At 39.4% G+C, this 19,409-nt stretch overlaps 1 protein-coding gene across 2 annotated transcripts in view; it reads left to right on the top strand.

Annotated features, from left to right (window-relative positions):
• Positions 1 to 19,409, top strand: part of SMAP1 (small ArfGAP 1) — a 109,430-nt gene that overhangs the window by 68,808 nt on the left and 21,213 nt on the right. For both annotated transcript variants that reach the window (XM_068401196.1, XM_068401188.1), the window contains one exon: positions 17,217 to 17,301. In XM_068401196.1, coding sequence (XP_068257297.1) covers positions 17,217 to 17,301 — 85 coding nt within the window. The remainder of the gene's footprint in view (positions 1 to 17,216; positions 17,302 to 19,409) is intronic.

Genomic DNA, 19,409 nt, shown 5'->3' with positions numbered 1-19,409 from the left:
ACGTCACTTTGAAGGGCCAGTTGTAAAACTTCAGGATCTTTGAAGCCGTGAATCTCAAGTTTTAGGGATCATAACATTTTGTAAGGATGCTTTAAAATATTCTTTTTTCAAAATATCCAAAAGTTTTCACAGAATCACAAAATGTTAGGGATTGGAAGGGACCTCGAAAGATCATCTAGTCCAATCCCCCTGCCGGGGCAGGATTGCCTAGACCATATCACACAGGAACGCGTCCAGGCAGGTTTTGAATGTCTCCAGAGAAGGAGACTCCACAACCTCTCTGGGCAGCCTGTTCTGTTCGGTCACCCTCACCGTAAAGAAGTTTTTCCTCATATTTATGTGGAACCTCCTGTGTTCCAGCTTGCACCCATTGCCCCTTGTCCTGTCAAGGGATGTCACTGAGAAGAGCCTGGCTCCATCCTCTTGACACTTGCCCTTTACATATTTATAAACATTAATGAGGTCACCCCTCAGTCTCCTCTTCTCTAAGCTAAAGAGACCCAGCTCCCTCAGCCTCTCCTCATAAGGGAGATGTTCCACTCCCTTAATCATCTTCGTGGCTCTGCGCTGGACTCTCTCTAGCAGTTCCCTGTCCTTCTTGAACTGAGGGGCCCAGAACTGGACACAATATTCCAGATGCGGCCTCACCAGGGCAGAGTAGAGGGGGAGGAGAACCTCTCTTGACCTTCTAACCACACCCCTTCTAATACACCCCAGGATGCCAGTGGCCTTCTTGGCCACAAGGGCACACTGCTGGCTCATGGTCATCCTGTTGTCCACTAGGACCCCCAGGTCCCTTTCCCCTACGCTGGTCTCCAACAGGTCTGTCCCCAACTTGTACTGGTACATGGGGTTGTTCTTGCCCAGATGCAGGACTCTACACTTGCCCTTGTTATATTTCATTAAATTTCTCCCCGCCCAACTCTCCAGCCTGTCCAGGTCCCTCTGAATGGCTGCGCAGCCTTCCCGTGTGTCCGCCACTCCTCCCAGTTTTGTGTCATCAGCGAACTTGCTGACAGTGCACTCTAATCCCTCATCCAAGTCATTAATGAATATATTGAATAGAACTGGTCCCAGTACCGACCCTTGAGGGACTCCGCTAGACACAGGCCTCCAACTGGACTCTGTCCCATTGACCACCACTCTCTGGCTTCTTTCCTTCAGCCAGTTCACAATCCACCTCACTACCCGATCATCCAGACCACACTTCCCCAGTTTAGCTGCGAGGATGCTGTGGGAGACCGTGTCAAACGCTTTACTGAAATCGAGATAGACCACATCCACAGCTTTACCATCATCTATCCACTGGGTAACGTCCTCATAAAAGGCTATCAAGTTGGTTGAGCATGACTTCCCGTTGGTGAAGCCATGCTGAGTGCCCCTAATGATCCCCCTGTCCTTGATGTGCCTAGAGACAGCACCAAGAACAAGTTGTTCCATCACCTTTCCGGGGATGGAGGTGAGGCTGACCGGTCAGTAGTTCCCCGGGTCCTCCTTCTTGCCCTTTTTGAAGACTGGAGTGACATTCGCTTTCCTCCAGTCCTCAGGCACCTCTCCCGTTGCCCACGACTTAGCAAAGATGATGGAGAGTGGCCTAGCAATGACTTCCGCCAGCTCCCTCAGCACCCGCGGGTGCATCTCATCAGGGCCCATGGATTTATGGACGTCCAGATTGCTTAATTGGTCCCTGACCCAGCCCTCATCAACCAAGACAGATTCCTCCTCTATCCTGACTTCTTCTGAGGCCTCAGGGGTCCGGGGCTCCTCAGGACAGCCTCCAACAGTATAGACAGAGGCAAAGAAGGCATTCAGTAACTCCGCCTTCTTTTTATCCTCTGTCTCCAGGGCCCCCACCTCATTCATCAGTGGGCCTACATTGCCTCTAGTGTTGGTTTTACCTGCAATGTATTTGAAGAAGCCCTTTCTTTTGTCCTTGACCTCTCTTGCAAGGTTTAATTCCAAGGAGGCCTTAGCTTTCGTAGTTGCCTCCCTACATCCTCTGACAACAGACTTCTATTCCTCCCGGGTGGCCAGCCCCTCCTTCCATGATCTCTACACCCTCTTCTTCCACTTGAGTTTGCCCAGCAGTTCCCTGTTCAACCATGCAGGTCTCCTGGTACCCTTCCTTGACTTCCTACCTGCTGGGATGCTCTGATCTTGAGCTCGGAAGAAGCAGTCCTTGAATGCTAACCAACTATCTTGGGCCCCCTTACCTTCTAGTACCCTGTCCCATGGGATTTCCCCTAGCAATTGCTTGAAAAGGCCAAAGTTGGCCCTCCCTAAGTTCAGGGTTGTGATTCTGCTAGCTATTCTGTTCCTGCCACATGAGATCCTGAACTCTACCATCTCATGGTCACTACAACCAAGGCTGCCCTCAACCTTCACCTCTTCAACCAGACCCTCCTTGTTAGTGAGGATCAGATCCAGCAGCGCTCCTCTCCTAGTTGGCTCATCCACCATTTGCATCAGAAGGTTATCATCAACGCACTGGAGGAACCTCCTGGACTGAGGATGGTTGGCTGAGTAGGCCTCCCAGCAAATATCAGGGTAGTTGAAATCCCCCACAACAACCAGGCCCTGTAATTGCGAGACTGCTCTCAGCTGCCTGTAGAAGGCCTCATCACCCTCCTCATCCTGATCCGGTGGCCTGTAATAGACACCCACAACAGTATCACCCCTGCCAGCCTGCCCCTTAAATCGCACCCACAAACTCTCAACTCGCTCCTGATCCGCCCCTGGACAGAACTCAATACATTCTAGCTGCTCACTCACATAAAGAGCAACTCCACCACCTCTCCTTAGCGGCCTGTCTTTCCTGAACAGGACATAGCCATCCATGACCACATTCCAGTCATGCGAGGTATCCCACCAAGTCTCTGTAATTGCCACTAGATCATAGCCCCCCGACCGAACATGGATTTCTAACTCCTCCTGCTTATTCCCCATGCTGCGTGCATTGGTGTACAGGCATTTCAGGGAGCGAGCTGGGCACACCGATTTCACCCGAGGGGGATGGGGGGCCTCCTGGTCTACCTCAACACTAGAGCGTTGCCCCAGTGGTGCAAGCCCAGCTACTACCCCATCCCCCTTCGAATCTAGTTTAAAGCTCTCCAAATGAGCCCTGCTAATTCCTGCTAATTTCTATAGGTTAATATTGTTTAAACTGGAGGATTAAAAGCAGAAAGAAGTTTGACTTATTTCCAGTTGAGGTGTAGACTGCTAGACTGGATTGTGGCTAGAATGCTTCTTGATAAAGCAGCATTGTTGTTAAAAGATTATAATGATATGGAGGGTGAAGATGAAGAAAATGGAGTTTACTCGAGTAAAGGGAAATGCATTTTGGTATTGCTTGTGAAAGGTTAAAATTAATTAGCTTCTAAAGTAATTGCTTCAAAGTGGTTAAATTTGAGAACAAATCTGAGGGAAAAACTTGACTGGCAGAAGAAACTAATACAGCTAATGGTCGTAGCCCTGAACAGCTAATGATGCATAAGGATTTATTAAACATTTCTCCATCTTACTAAGTTCTGCATTTGTGAAACAGAATTATGTACTTGTATATGAGGATTATAAAGTACTCGCCAATTTGCTTCTAACTACTATAGCAGCAAAAGAAAGGAACAAACTGATGTAAGAAAAATTAACTTACGGGGTTGTTTCAGTCTGAGTAGCTGTCAGTGACAGGATTGAATTTCCATGGACCTAACTGAGAGGCTTTTTTTAAATGCATCTCTGTAGACATAGTATGCTTAGACTTTATAAAGTGTTTTTATTGTACTGCTTGTCACAATGATAGAAAAGATACAAGTACAGAGTATCAGTTCAGCACTCTAAGAAGCAGAACCCTGTTAGGAAAAGTCCTAATTCAGAGGTGGTTTATATGAAACAATATTCAGTGTGATGCTGTAAGTCTGTGTGACTAAAAGACTGCAAAAATCAGAGGAACGACAGGGAGGGGAACTGCAGTAATCTAAGGAGTGAAAACAGAGCACAGTGATTTGCTTTTCTAGGTCCATTGAAGGAGAGTGGTGAGGTTGGTCAAGGAAAGAGATTCTGTCCCAGGAACCCCAGGCAAGTAAGGGGTGATTGCATACTAGGGTATAGGACTTACTATGGGGTGCAGAGGGAAAAGGGATAGGGCAGAAGATGTTTTATGAAGCTTATTTTGAGATGTTTAGGTGACAGACCAAAAGCAGGGAAATGGAGGAATCAAGGTGGATTGGGGTGGAACAAGCATGAGGAAGGAGAGGCGAAGGGGATAAAAAGGGCCAGTCATGTATATGCAGGTTGCTGGGCAGTAACCTTGTGTGAGCCCAGCACTTGATTGCTGTAGGCTGTCCTATGTTCTTACCAAATTCTATTTGCAACCATGTTGTGTGCGAGTGCATTGTCTCTTCTGCGTCTGTCTGTGAACACCAGCAAGCTTCAAGCTGCACTACCAGACAAGTAGGGTAAGAGGTTACTGTTGGCCACTGGAAAGAGACTGTAGGTTTGAGGAACCCAAGGGTCAGGAACTGGAGAGACCAGCATCTAGAAGCCACCTATTGCAAAGGCAGCGTGTCTACAGATCACCAGCTGCTGGAGACACCCGTATTGTGCTCACACACATTTAACAGCTAGCAAATTTCATGCTGGTCTAGCCAGCGAGTAGGGTATCAGCATCTGGAAAGATCCAAGGTCTGAGCTGATGACTGGCTATGGGTGTACAGTCTTGATATTGGATGAACTTAAGTTTCATGCAAAAAGCATTTTTCAGCAAAAAAGCACTTTTGCTATAGTTAAGGAATAGAATGCAAACCATATCTTCACGAATAGAGATGGAGAGCAATGCTTGGATTGGATTGGTTTTCCCCAATGAGCTCAGTCAGTTGCCACGCCTGAAACAGCTCATTCTTGTCTGGAGATACGTGAAGAAGGAGTTGCAAATACATACCCCTTAGTTCTGATTGGGTACCCGGATGTTGTATTATGTATGACTTGAAAGGTTTTTTAGAAGGAAAGTTATAAAAGAAAACAGTTTAATGAGGAACTGGGACTAATACAGCTGCGTTATTGTAATCTTGCCCAGGCTAATGATCTCAATAGCAATGGAGTAGAAATATGTAAGCTGAGTTCATGTAACCATAATATGTGCTTCTAAAACTTGAATATGTATTTAAAACAGCTTGTAAAGATACAAACCATGTTTATTGCATTTCACAGCTTGCGAACTGAGGTGCATTAAAACACTTTGGCCCTAATACAATTTATAGATGTCGTAATGGGACACTGGATCAGCTACATCTTTAACATGGATCTCTCGAGATTTTCTACTTCATAATGATTTATTCTAAAAGATTTTAAAAAAGGGTTTTATTGGATTAGAAGTAGAATGCTTGGGTTTTATCTAAATCAAGTTCCACGACGAGATAACACAAAATAGGAAAAGGATTGATAAACAGCTTTTCCCTCTGCCTTTTGTGTCCTTGTAAACAGGTCCTTGTTTCTGGGTTCAAATGCAGTCATTTCAAAGATGTAGAGCTGCAGCAAACTCTGCTCAAATCCTTGCCCCCAGAATCCTAAGAACATTTTGATACCTCTGCACTCAGACTATATGCCTGTTCTTCTCTGCAGTCTTGCCATCTCTAGCTCAGCTTCAGGTTCCTACTTCTTGTTGTGACTGTTACCTAGCAATCGTCTTGCAATCTTTTGGCACTTTTCTTCACGTGTCAAACTTAGGAGAAAGAGCTTGCTCTCTTTTTTTCAGACGCTATTCCGAACCTGTCAGCTTAAAGAACATCATATATTTGAAAATGAATGCATGCAACTATTATTTCAAATGTGGTTATTATATAGGTTTAATATGTGAATATAAGACAATTTAAAGAGAAAGATTTAATCTTTGATATTTTGCCATAGTCTCGGCAGTAAGTATAAAAAGAAAGATAACGTCATTTTAGGAAATTATGCTTCTACAGTTCTGCACCTTGTTTTGAGCAAGGTAAAAAGGCCTCTAAGAATGTCTGATGCATATACTAGAAAAGAGCTAAATTGATTTAGCAAAGTATGAGACATGAAAGGTTTTAAGCCTTATTGGAATACATTGACTAAAGTAAATGAGATCTGAGCTAAAATTTTAAATTCAATTAAAATAAAATGGTAGTACTGGGTGGTCAATAAGTAATAGCAAAGGAATAGTCTTAATCCACTTTCCGTAGATGTTATTAACATACAAGCCTAGACCCGGATAAAATCATATTAATGGAATAAGAGCTGTCTGTTAGTTCTGCCATGAAGTTTTTAATTCAAATGACTAAAGATATAACACATTTTACATAATCTTGTACGAGCACCTTGCCCTAACGGTGAAAATCTAATGAAATCTGTATACCCAGGTTTTTAAAGTGGAAATGTAGATCAAAGACCACTTAAAAATGTTTTCCTTTGGGAGTGTGTTTCATCTGAATAACCTTCATGTTTACAGAATCCTATTTAACAACAAAAAAAAAAGGCAATTCAGTTTTGTTGGTTTGCTTGGTATAAATGCCTTAAATTAGCTGATCTACATCGGTGTGAGTAGTTCGGTGTCTGAGAGTGATTCATTGGAATAATCGCAATAGACTCTTAAATAATAAACTTACATTTTCCTCTTGGGTTAGCTGTTTGTTTGAAGTAATTCGAGTTTTATAAATAAGAGTGGCAGCTTTTTTGTTTTGTTGACATGCAGTTTTTTCTCTTGATTACAAATGCATCAGTTTGCTTGCAGAGTCGCTGTAGTCTGTACAACTTCATAGTGATACCACTGTAGTATATCTTGTGATTCAATGTAGTATACTTGTTTTCTGACTTTTTTTCCTAGTTAGGCAAAACAGAAGTTCGTCACTTGCTAAAAGTAGCCTAAGTTTTGAAGAATTAGTCTGATTTCTAAGTTTCTTCATATTTAGTTGCAAGTCTGAGAAAAATGCTGGTATCTTGTAGGAGGGTAAACAGAACAACACGTTTCATCTTTAATGTGATTTAAATTCAATATTATGAAAGAATGTTTTTACTTATTTACATGTCAGATACAAAAGCTGTAAAACGTTCTTTAAAAATTCTAATATACCTACATGAGTAATGCTTTAAATAGATACAGACTAACTAACTTGTATAGTATAAGTATATGAGCTGTCAGGAAAAATCATATCTACAAACCTATTGGAAGCTTATAGTAAATTACTAACATTATTTTCTCGTATGGGAATTCTCAAATGTTTATACTCTCTTGCAAGTTTTATTGCAAGCAGGTAATGAAGAGGGAAAGAATCCAATTACTTTATGCACAGGCATACAATTCCTACCTAATAAGAGCAAAGGAGGACTTTTGTTTAGTAACCATAGAAGTATCTATGAACTCTAGTGAGTAAACTGGAAATTGCTTTTAAGTAAGTCAAAAGTGCTTTTCACTAAATTGTTCGATGGATCTTCAGCTTTCTTAAAGCTTCTTGTAGTTAAGGTAGGGTGTAGAAATAAGAAATGCATGAGTAGGTCTGATGTGTATGAAACAGACTGCATTCTGGATTCGTGTGAATTTTTCATTGAAGGAGAAAATTGAGGAAAATGTGCAGACAAGTATTTTTGTGTATAATATTTAAGTATAAAAATAGAAGCAGATAACTGTACTGGACAGCTGGTGGATCAGATTTTTGACAGTGACTGATATCTTGCTTCAGAGCAGGAGAGATATTTACGGTCGTAACTTATGACAGCTCTGACCTGGGAGTTTTTCTACTTCAGAGCTGTTAGTCATGTGGCGTATGTCTTGTACCATGTATGCTGCCCCTTCTAATGCTCTCAAGTAATGTAAATGAGAATAAGGTCAATGTTAATCCTAAATGCTGGTGTTGAAACCTGCTAAATTATTTACATGAATATCCTGTAGTAGTGACTTCAGCAAAAGTTCCACTTGTTTTTAAAGTATTTTGAGGGGGTTTACATTTCTGTTGGGTGTCATATATCATTTAGAACTGCTAAACCCATAAAGTTTGTACATATGAAGATAATTGGCATAAGGTTACAGAAGCAGGAAAGCGAAACTTGAATTACCTAACATTATGGAGTTTTTTTTTCCCAAAATCACTCATTTACAGTGAAAAATAATTTTTTTAACAGTATTTTCACTATGTTCTGGCACTTTTGAACCAGGCCTTACCAAACAAGTTTGTTTCACCATTGTCAATTCCCGTGCAAAATGCCCTCAGCTGTCTCTGTCAGAGGAGAGTAATCTGGTGAACAGGGATGTGCAGAAGAGTAGCCCATGAATGCAGAGTTTAGACTGACCATGGGCTCTGAGGTGTATGGTCATATTAAAAAATGTTCTGAAATGATTGCAGTATCTTTAATAATTTCACAAACTTGGATTATTTTCCTCTTTTGCTACAATAGTAATTAAAAAAGAGAATGGGGTTAACTGCAGAGCAATGTAGTTGCTGCTAGATCTGAATATTCTTATTTTTTTCTCCTTCAGAGTCTTAACACATCATAAGACCTCACGTACGTTGTCTGTTCTGTCAACCAAGCAAGCTGGTGAAAAGCTTTTTTACTTCCCTCTTGTCTTCCCCTACCCATCTTCTTCTAAACCTAGTAGCCAAACATGCGAATGGGTACAGTGCTGAGAGTCAGGAAGGGATAAGCTGTTGTTTTGCAGAAAGGGAGTATGGGTAACGCCAGCAACAGACCTCTTGGCATCCTCTTACGTATATGAATTCAGTAGGTGTGTGACAATCAGTCATGGTGGTACTGACCCTCCTTTTTGTCTTGCCCATGAGATAACTGTATCCCTTGTAGACAACATTGTATGGGCTGTACTGTAATCTTTGTACAGAGGAAGGAGGAGGATTGACTTGGCAATGCATTCATTATTTTTCTTTTTTCTGAGGCAGAATGAATTGCTCGTTTAACGGTTATCTCCAAAAATAGCTGGCTGAACAAAATCTGATGAAATGCCCGACTGAGACACTGGACTTCCTACAGTATGCGACTTATGCTTCAGGTGTTACCTAATGTTCTTCACACTTCCATCTCCTGCAGACTTGCTATCTAAGTCTCTGGGAGAATACATAGCTGCCCATTCCAGAGAGTGGGAGTTTACCTTTGGAGGAGTCTACTGCAAAACTATAATGCTCAGATTCAGGGCTTTGAGGCTTGTGTACACTAAGCTTCAATGGGAAAACAGAACTTGGGAATCACGATGATTTGTAGGGTGAATCCCATAAATAGGCTGATTCACTTGGCTAATGTGCTCCTTGTATCTGCTTGGCAAAGTCTTTAGAATGCTAGAGAAAGGGAAGAGAAGGTGGTTATGAAGAAAATGGACCAATAATGGTGAAGTTTTGCTGTCTGTATGAGTGTGTGTGTGTGTATAGTCCTTGAATTTATTAAACAAGAGGTGCTTAGAGGTTGGCTTGTTTTAACTAGCAAAACAAAGGCTGATAGAAATATGATAGCAAAACTAAAGTGGTAGGATTATCAAAAGTATTATGTCGGTATTGCATGTGTTGATGGGATGAGTTCAGAAGGCACAACATCATATGGTACGGAATATCCCTTCGGTCAGTTCAGGTCAGCTGTCCCAGCTATGTCCCCTCCCAACTTCTTACTCACCCCCAGCCTACTCATTGTAGGGGCAGAGCAGGGAAAAATGAAACAGCCTTGATGCTATGCAAGCACTGGTCAGCAACAGCTAAAACACTGGTGTGTTACCAATGCTATTTTAGCCACAAATTGAAAACATAGCACGGTACTGGCTGCTGTGAAGAAAGTTGACTCCATCCCAGCCAGACCCGTACGGGCAATTAGTTTGCAAAATATATGGTATAAAGTAGATGTCAGTTCTCTTGTCCTTGTCAAAGAAATGTCCTTATTTACTAGAAAATTTGCTTTAGAGTAACATATAAGAGAGAGAAACAAATCTGTAAAATCAACCCTAGAACTTGCTGTGTGAATAATTAGTGCTGTTACTTGCTGATTTATCTGGTTTCAGCTATCTCAAGAAAAGTGTTTCATGTAAATTAGATTGAACTAGAAAGGTGTTACTAGTGGTATATTGAGAGCAATGCATTGTGAGAGTTCAATAAAAAGTATTAATAGTTTGTATAAAACTGAGCTTTGTTTTTTAAATTGAGACTTAGTAGGGACAAGGAAATTTCTTTTTTTTTTTTCTTTTTTTGCTGGCCTAAACTAGTGTTCTTACCCTATTTTTCAAATGAAACCTCAGATAACTTTTATGATTGCACAAAATGAGTAAAGAAATAACGGCAATGCGACATTAAATGTAGGTTGTTGAATTACAAGTTACTCTTTCATGATGGAATAGAAAATTTTCTCATTTTAGGTAAATTGAGAAGTTTTCTAGAGTTATGTTCTTTTGATCTGGTAACGATGTAGTCAGAATTTGAGCAAAATAAAACTCAAAACTTTGGTACAAATTTTTGTAATTTTTCCACCAAAACGTGATTAACTGGAAAATACTGCCAAAATCTCAGATTAAATGATAGGAAAATGGACAAGATAGGTAAGTGATTAATCCTGCCATTTCCTAGTGGTAGGAAAATGAACAAGAATGATTAAATCATAGCCAGTATCTCTATGAATTACGAGCAGACTGGCTGGTGCAGCTTCCACTAATGAAGGCATCAGCTCAATGCGAGTCTAAGAAAATTGTATTACATAAAATTATTACAGCAGGCACATGCACTTGCTTTCTTTAAAATTGTAATAAATTACAGATGGCCTGATCTTCTCCACAGTTGTCTGCTTTTGAATTTTGTTTGTGATGGTTTCTTAGCACAAAACATTAAAGTTGCCCAAGTTGCAATGTGGAGATACATGTAGATTACCAGCATACATAGTTCTATCCACCAATTTCAAGTCAATAGATTTCCAGTGAAAGTGTGTGGAAATTAAGTGAAGATCCAAATATTCATTTCTGTATTACCATTTTATTTAAATAGGGAAGAGATCATTCTTCTTATCTGTAGACTTAATTTCTCAACTGTTCGTTTTGCTGGATCTAAAATTATGGGAAGTTCCTAACTGTTTTTTAAACATCTGCTCTGTAGATACTGAGAGGTGATGTATCTTATTACCTAAGGGCTACTTATGGATAAGGCTTTAGTGCCATGTTGTCATAGTATGTTTTTATTGTATTGTAGATGTACAGCAGGCAGGATTTAGATGTAGCTTGATTTAGATATAAAATTGGGAGTCAATCGTCACTGGATACTAAATAGAGATTTGAATCAGAGCAGAAGCCTAGAGGGAATTGTTTCCATGATAGCAACTTTATCAATTTTTAGTGCAAAGCCACATACATTTGTGTTACATACTTTTAATAAAATGCAGTCAATACAGGTCTTAGGAAAATGTTATCCATGTGATTATCTAATATTTTGACAATTAGTCTACCTTCTAAATATTAAGTCAAAATTCAGATATTTTATGGAGTACCATTTGTCTTAGTCTCCTATGTATCATGCAGTCTTTTCAGAAGAATAAAAATAGAAATTCTGATCAGACAACAGAAGAAAAAGCTACTCTTGACCTTAATTCGTTCTTTATTGACTCCATTTAAGTACTCACCTTCCCATACTATTGGCATGGCATGCCTCTCAGGAGATACTCATAGCAACTGTTACCTCTCCTGCTGTAGAACTTGATTATTTTTGCCAGTTTCCTTTTATTAAGTATGGAGTATGAATATTGCATGATATTCCTGCAGAAGATACTTGCACTTAATTGCTGAAGCAATATGAAGAGCTGCTAGTGGAATGATCTCTGAGAGAGAGAGCTTCAGGAAGAGGCTATGGTAGGTACAGATGAGACAAAATCCGGTAAGAAGGAGTGATTACTCATAAAGGAAAGGGCTCATTGCTATGAAACCAATCCTGAAAGACTGTTTCTGTGTTAGGCATCCCACCAGCAAAGATGGATAAGCCCCTGAGAAATCACAGTAGTCCAGAAAAGATTTGCTTTTAGCTCCTTCCACTGGGAAAATTAAGAGATTATTAGTTAGGGTACCTGAAAGCATGAAAGGCCTTCAGCCTTGGCAAAAACATCTGCCAAGAGTGAATAAAATAGCTGACAGTTCCTTTATGCTCTGTCACTTGAGAGAATCACAGAATCACAGAATGGTTGAGGTTGCAAGGGAATTCTGCAGGTCATCGTGTCCAACTCCCTGCTTAAGCAGGAGTCACTTAGCGCAAATTGCTTTTGAGTATCTCTGGGCAACCTGTGCCAGTGCTCAGTTACTCTCACCATAAAAAGTGTTTACTGATATCTAGATGGAGCTTCCTCTGTTTCAGTTTGTGCCCACTGCCTCTGGTCCTGTCACTGTGCACTGCTGGAAAGAGCCTGGCTGCAGCTTCTGCCCACCCTCCCTTCATATATCTGTATACACTGATGCGACCCCACTGAGCAAGCCTTCTTTTTTCTAGGCTGAACAGTACCAGATCTCTCAACCCATACGAGAGATGCTCCAGTCCCATAATCATCTTTGTGGCCTGTTGCTCGACTTGCTCCAGTATGTCCATGTGTCTCTTCTATCGGGGAGCCCAGAACTGGATTACAGCACTTCATATGTGGCCTCACCAGTGCTGAGGGGAAGGATCACCTCCCTTGAGCTGAAGCCTGTTCTGGCCTCAGTTTAATTCAATATTAGCAAATAAACTGTTTTCAGTAATCTCAGAATAATTTAAGGCAGAGGACATGGCTTGGTTGCAATAAATGCTCCTAAGTGAGAATAACCTTGAAGTGTAGTGTAGTGACCATTGGTCACAACTGTGAAAAATGGAAATGTAAGGCATGTATATCAAAGATGCTTTGATGTTCTGCTGTTTATGAGGACAGTGTTTCAGAAGAAGTTACTAGTACCATAAAGAAGATTTTAATGAGAAGCTGTTAATATATGACCCGCAGTAAATATATCTAGGAATTGCTATATTCAAGTACTTCACTTAATAAAACCACGTATGTTGCTAAGCTAACCTTGAATGTTGTAAAAAATAGTAGCCCTAGTAACCTTGAAGTCTCCAATTGAAAATAAATTGTGTACCTGTTCCCTTCTACTTTGCTTTTTAATAGCAGATTTTTAATGCTATTTTTAGTTTATTTAATGCTGCTTAGTCTCCTATTTTTATGCAGCTTTTTCCAAAGGACTCGACAAAGGATAGTTTACCTAGTACTGGTGTCAGTACTTAAAAATAATTGCTGTGGGAGTCAAGCAGACGAGTAATAGAAACTGAGATGAATCTTAGTGCAGCAGGATTCCCAAGCATTTATCATGCTATATTGCTCCGCTCAAAATGCGGTAATTTTTAGATAAAGCAGAACACTAAATTAAACATTAAGTTTAAGAAATGTCACTCCCTTGTAAGGCAGTTTTTTGCCTGTTGGACACTTCTCTGCTCACTGTGTGCAATATTTAGCTTTAACATCTCAAAAGACCACTTTCTACATAAAGCTTAGTCATGTATGAGTCCTGTAGGAGCAAAACTACTAAAAGAAATTAAACATCACATTTCCCTTTATGATTTGGAATAAAATTTTCAAGTGGCTCCAGTGTCACTTCCCTTTTTGTTCTTTTCTGAAAGTTTCAACACCTTCACAGAATCAACCAGGTTGGAAGAGACCTCAGGGATCATCGAGTCCAACCATTGCCCTTACACCACCCTGTCAACTAGACCATGGCACTAAGTGCCATGTCCAGTCTTTTCTTAAACACATCCAGAGATGGTGACTCCACCACCTCCCTGGGCAGCCCGTTCCAATGTCTAATAACCCTTTCTGTAAAGAAATTCTTCCTAATGTCCAACCTGAACCTCCCCTGGCGAAGCTTGAGGCTGTGTCCTCTTGTCCTATCGCTAGTTGCGCAGGAGAAGAGGCCGACTCCCACTTCACTACAACCTCCCTTCAGGTAGTTGTAGACGGCAATAAGGTCACCTCGGAGCCTCCTCTTCTCCAGGCTAAACAACCCCAGAAATGCACCTTGTTTATGCCATAACTATATAGGCTGGAAGGGACCTCTCGAGGTCCTCTGCTCTAGACCCAGAAATATGGCATGATCTCTACTGCAGAATGCTTTAGTAAGGCGTTGCTTTTCATTATACCTTCTTCAAGTGGACCACAGTACAATCAGGTAGCCCAAGATCCATGGAGCCAAAGAGAGAACAAGAGTTGTCTTAAGAAACAGCATGATAAAGGGGGGTTATTTATGTATTCTTAAATAAAGAGTAATTGTATGCATGCAAGTTTCTTGTTCTCTCTCATCCTGTTAGTGACAACCTTATTTAATTTATGCCTAAGTGTAGGTGACGAGAGAAGTCCCTGTCCATCTCTGAATCATGGCAGACCTTAAGCACCAAACAAGCGTCTTTTGAGTTTGCACAAAAGCCCTCATATGTAGCGTGTAACATCTTAACCAGAAATGAAAGCATCCTGAATATTAAAATTGTTTGAAATCTCAGATAGGAGGTTAGGTAAGTCCAGCAACTGGTGTTTGTTATGGTGAGAGAATGGGGAGAACAGCACAGTATTGCAGGTAAAATTAAGGGTAAGAGGAAGGTTTTTTTGTTTCAGATAGCTGCTGAATATTGCATTGCATGACTGCTATTGTACAGATGAACTGTTGGTAAATTGCTGGGTGACTACGAGCTTTCTTTTCATTTTTCAGACTTAAGGTTACTGTGTTGTGAAAACTGTGTAGCTGTAAAGGAGCTGAATAGTGCTTTAAGGAGAAAATCTCCACCAAGGAAATGAATGCAGTATTAATGTCTAGAAGTGCTTTCTGTACTAACAAGCTTGAAAATAATTTTGCAGCCGTTCTTAAAATAACTAACTATGAAGTAACCTTAAAGCCTGTTAGTTTATGTACTGGCAAGGGAGCAAAATGGGAGAGAAACTGCTGGACAAGAAATGTAGTAATGATATTGGAAAAGGGTGTCTTAAAGGATCTTATTTTTATAGAAATTTGTATTTTTATACCTTGTATCTTCATTGCCTTATTTAGAGAGTGATGAAACAGAAATATACATTTAATAATTATTGAAAATGTTCATTTGACAAAGCAGAGGACCTAAATAGTTTATTTGTACTATATTTTAAATTTTTAGTTTAGGTAATGAGATTAACTTGCTACAGTAATAAGTACTAACTAAAAGAGGGTGCTATTTGAACTCTGTCTGTTTAGTTCTTACTAATGTGTGCGAAAGTGTTCTGGTTTCTGTGAAAAGTTTGCACTCTAAACCAACCCTGTCAAGCTTTAATTCATTTCAAACTTGTGCTCTTAGGTAGTTAATCATAAACCTAATCTGGAGTAATGAAAATTTGCACATTTCATATAGTTCTAACAGTTTTGCTTTTCAGTTTAAAGAAGTCAGTTTCATGAAATCAAGCAACATGTCAGAAACACTTCTTTTCACAGCTTCTGTGACCCATGGTGTTCCTTACGGAGTCAGAGAGGAACCAAATGTGCAAATTTTTGTGATAAATTCTGTTCTGAAATACTCACTGGCGATTCTGACTGATGTTCATAATAATAATGTAAGTTTTATGGCATATTTACTGAGGTATGGTCAGTTATGGAAAACATATTTTGAATGGTCACTTTAAAAAATTCTTGATATACAAAAATTTACTTTCAAAACCCACACTCTTTTCTCATACCAAATACAAGTTTTTTTTTCTCTGCAATGTTGAGTAGCATTTGCAATCAGTGTGCTATTCTTCAGCTCACATACTCAAAGATGAAAATTGTAATACAATATAGGATCAGGGAATCCATGGAATATTTTTCCAGCAAGTGGTTTACCAAATGATTTTGGTCTTGAACAAGGTGTGTAAAGTCAACATAAGTCAACATTTTTGGCAAGAGGAAGCAAGTAGTTTTCTGAGAGATTAGCAAGGATCAGTTCGAGTGTGAAGATACCTGTTCCCTGTACCTGCAGAAATGGAGTTCAGTTCATTGCAGCTCTTTTTTGGAGGTTTTCAATGCGGGCTTGCTCCCGTAAGAGCAGTGTCAGTAGTATGATAGACTTCTGTTTGCTTGGGCCATCTTTGAATACTCTTGGTTTCCTCACTGCTCCTTACAAACACCAAGCTTGTTACTTTTTATCTCCAGTTTGCAGAGAGGAAAGTAAAGGATTACCTAAATAAAGAGAACTTTGTACCCATGTGTTTGAACTATAAACTTCTCCTAATACTAAGATTTAATGACTTGAGCAACCTCAGGAGCCTCCATGACTCTGTCAAAGCCATGTTATGGGGGGTGATAAAGGTGGGAGTAAAGCAGGTTCTGTTGGTGTCAGCCCAGTGCCCAGCCTGACAGTGCTCTACCACTGTTACTTGGTAATCTGTTCTTGTTAAAGGCTGTACCCATTGATCGTCTAATCCACTTCATGTTTTTGTGGTAAGTACAAGTAAATGCATATGAAATGCATGCAAGAGAATGCATTTGTCATGTCACTACTATAAACCAGTTTGTATTCATTGTAAAAATTGATGTTTTGATGGATTCATGTGATCAGCCTGATATTGGTATGAGAAGAACTATAAACAGATTTATGAAGTCATTTTCATAATCAAATTTCATGTCAATACCACTTAAATATTAAAGTTCCTAGGAAAGAAAAGACTAGGAGTTCCCTCTTCCAAAGGAAAAGAATGCTCTTATTTGCCTTCAGGTTTACAAAGAAAAAGATCATGAAAACAGATTGTGTCCATCGGTGCTTAGCATCTGTAAAGTCTGCATGTTCTGCAGATGCTCTTTTCAGGAAGGCTAAATAATGTCATTAGTCTGCTTCTAATTTTTAAACTTAAGCTTTTAAAAACCTGAAGATTTTTGTCTTTAATGCTGCAGAACTGTATAGTTTGGATGCTGATATTAATTGATAAATTATAGACAGCTTTTTTGCCTAGTGCATGATATGCAGTGGTTCAGTTTAAGATTTCAGCATATTTTTAACCTATCCTGGAACTTATTACATACCAGTGAAGGTATAAGGATAATTTTTTACAGTCATGTGCAGTGTCCCGTATGACCATAACTGCGACTTATTTCATTACAAATCAAATTCATTATAATAAACAAATATAGAAAAGGGCTTTTACTTCTCATACTGGAGCAGCATCTTTAATGAGAATTTTTTAAGCACTGTATCTTTTCCAGAAAGGTTACTTGTGTTTGTTTTTTTTTCCCTTTAAAGCCACAGAAGAAAGAGGATCAGCAATCAGAATCTAAAGCAAGTCCAAAAAAGTCATCAGAACCCACTATTGACCTTTTAGGACTTGGTAAGCAATACATAATTACCCGTTTTTAAATCAAACACAGATATGTCGTTTTATATTAGATATACTCTTTATTTTCTCTGTGCTTACTGATAGTTAGATGAATTTGAAAACCGTAAGACAGAGTCCATGAATTTGAAACTATACAGGAAAATGCCGAAGGGATCTGGGTGTATCGATACTTGTGTTTTACTAAGGAGAGTAATGAGCTCCTGAGGGAAGGGGAAGTTATCAAAGTGATCTTCAAAGGGCTTGTGGATTGTGGTATTTCAGTGTACACTTATGGTACAAGTGTACTTTTTAATGAAAATGCTGAGGTCATCTGAACTGTATATCTGTAAAATACCTTATATCATAAAATTCCTGTATTGGTTGATAGAATAGTAAACTGTCTGACTGCAGCTGACTAGTATCTTGTAAAACTTAATAAATTGGGCATTTCAGTGTTGTGTACGGACTGTGGCCATCATTCATTTTTATCTAATGTACCTTTTTGTTTTCTGACTGGTAGGTAACTGTGTATTTGTCTTGTAAATAAACTAGTTTGGACCTGAATCTTTTAATTAGCACTGTCTGGCTATACTGTTGTGTTTTTATGCTTTTTCTGTGCTTGTTGAAGGCCATATTCAGAAAAACTCTCTTTCATTTATCTAGCGTTACTGTAAGTGTCTTTTTTCCCATTCGATAGAATCTTAAAATGGAACTGGAAGAATGAAATATTACAGTAACTATTTTTATTTCCTTTTGTTATTCAGTGTTAGGAAAATTTTCTACGAGTTGTGAATGGATATTAAGAGTATTCAGTTTATATAAATATAATGGTTATTCTTAAATTTCTCTGTAGGTTTTACAAGATATTGGAGGAGGCTGATAAGTCTTTTAAATTAATTATTCTAAAAACTTGACTTTGTAGAAAAATGTTTTGTTGGTTTTCGATTTTTTTGTTTTAAGGTATGAATAAGTCTGCAACAAAACAAACGTCTTCTCTGTTTTAGAATTCACACTATCATTCAAAATGCATGTTATTTTCCCTCTGGATATAGAGTAGCTGTAAAATACTATTTTTGTATCGGTTATGTATGTGTTGTGGTCTATATCGCATTCCAAGTAGTCTGCTACCATAGGCAAGCAAATCTTAATTAACACAGAAGTTAGATTATGGATGTAGAATGAACCTATTTTTAAAAAAAAAGGTAATTTAGACTTGATGGAAAGCTGATTCGCCTTTATTTTCCTTTAGCAGACCAACAGCCTAATTAAGAACTAAAATTTAATCAATATGTGGTTTTGAGATTGCTAGGCTTCTGTATCCTTTTAGTCATGGTTTGAAAATAATCTTGGTAACACTGTTTTATGATATGATAATGAACTTGGATTACATAGGCTAACTTGAGATGTAATATGCAGTAGACAGTATTATAATTGGTGTTCAACAGCTGTGGTTCTTCAGTGAGATATACAAAGGGCAAAGTTTATAATTTGTATGTTAAAACCCCATAATTTTAGAGGAGAGAATGTTTAAAGATATTTTAAATAACAAATTAAAAGGCAGTGTGATAAGCTAGAAGCACTTGGAATCCACTGAGCTGCAAATGAGATATGTATTAATGAGAACAGACCTGCATATTTAATTTGGAGAGTTGTCTTTTAATTACTGCCTGCAGTAGACTACTTCAGATAGCATTAAAAGAAAGATTGCTTCAGTCCAACATATCATAGAACCATACAATAGCCCAGGTTGGAAGGGACCTTGAAAGACCATCTGGTCCAGCCTGTGGGAAGGGAAGCCTGGATGAGATTATCTAGCATCCTGTCTGATCGCATCTTGAAATCCTCCAGTGATGGGGACGCTACCACATCTGTGGGGAGGTTGTTCCAGTAACTGATCTCACCGTAAAAAATTCTTTCTTAGTTGAGGTGAAACCTCTCCTGGTGCAACTTGTACCTGTTGCCCCTTGTCTTCTCCATGTGGCTCCTTGTGAAGAGAGAGCCTTCTCTTCTCCAGGGAGAAAAGATCTAACTCCTTCAGTCTTTCCCCATAGGGCAGATTCTCCAGCCCTTTGACCATCTTCGTGGCCCTCCTTTGCACCTTCTCCAGTCTGTCCATGTCT

This window comes from Nyctibius grandis, chromosome 1 (assembly GCF_013368605.1).
Source record: "Nyctibius grandis isolate bNycGra1 chromosome 1, bNycGra1.pri, whole genome shotgun sequence".
NCBI lineage: Eukaryota > Metazoa > Chordata > Aves > Nyctibiiformes > Nyctibiidae > Nyctibius > Nyctibius grandis.
Note: the sequence above shows the minus strand (reverse complement) of the source record. Positions and strands in the feature narration are given on the sequence as shown.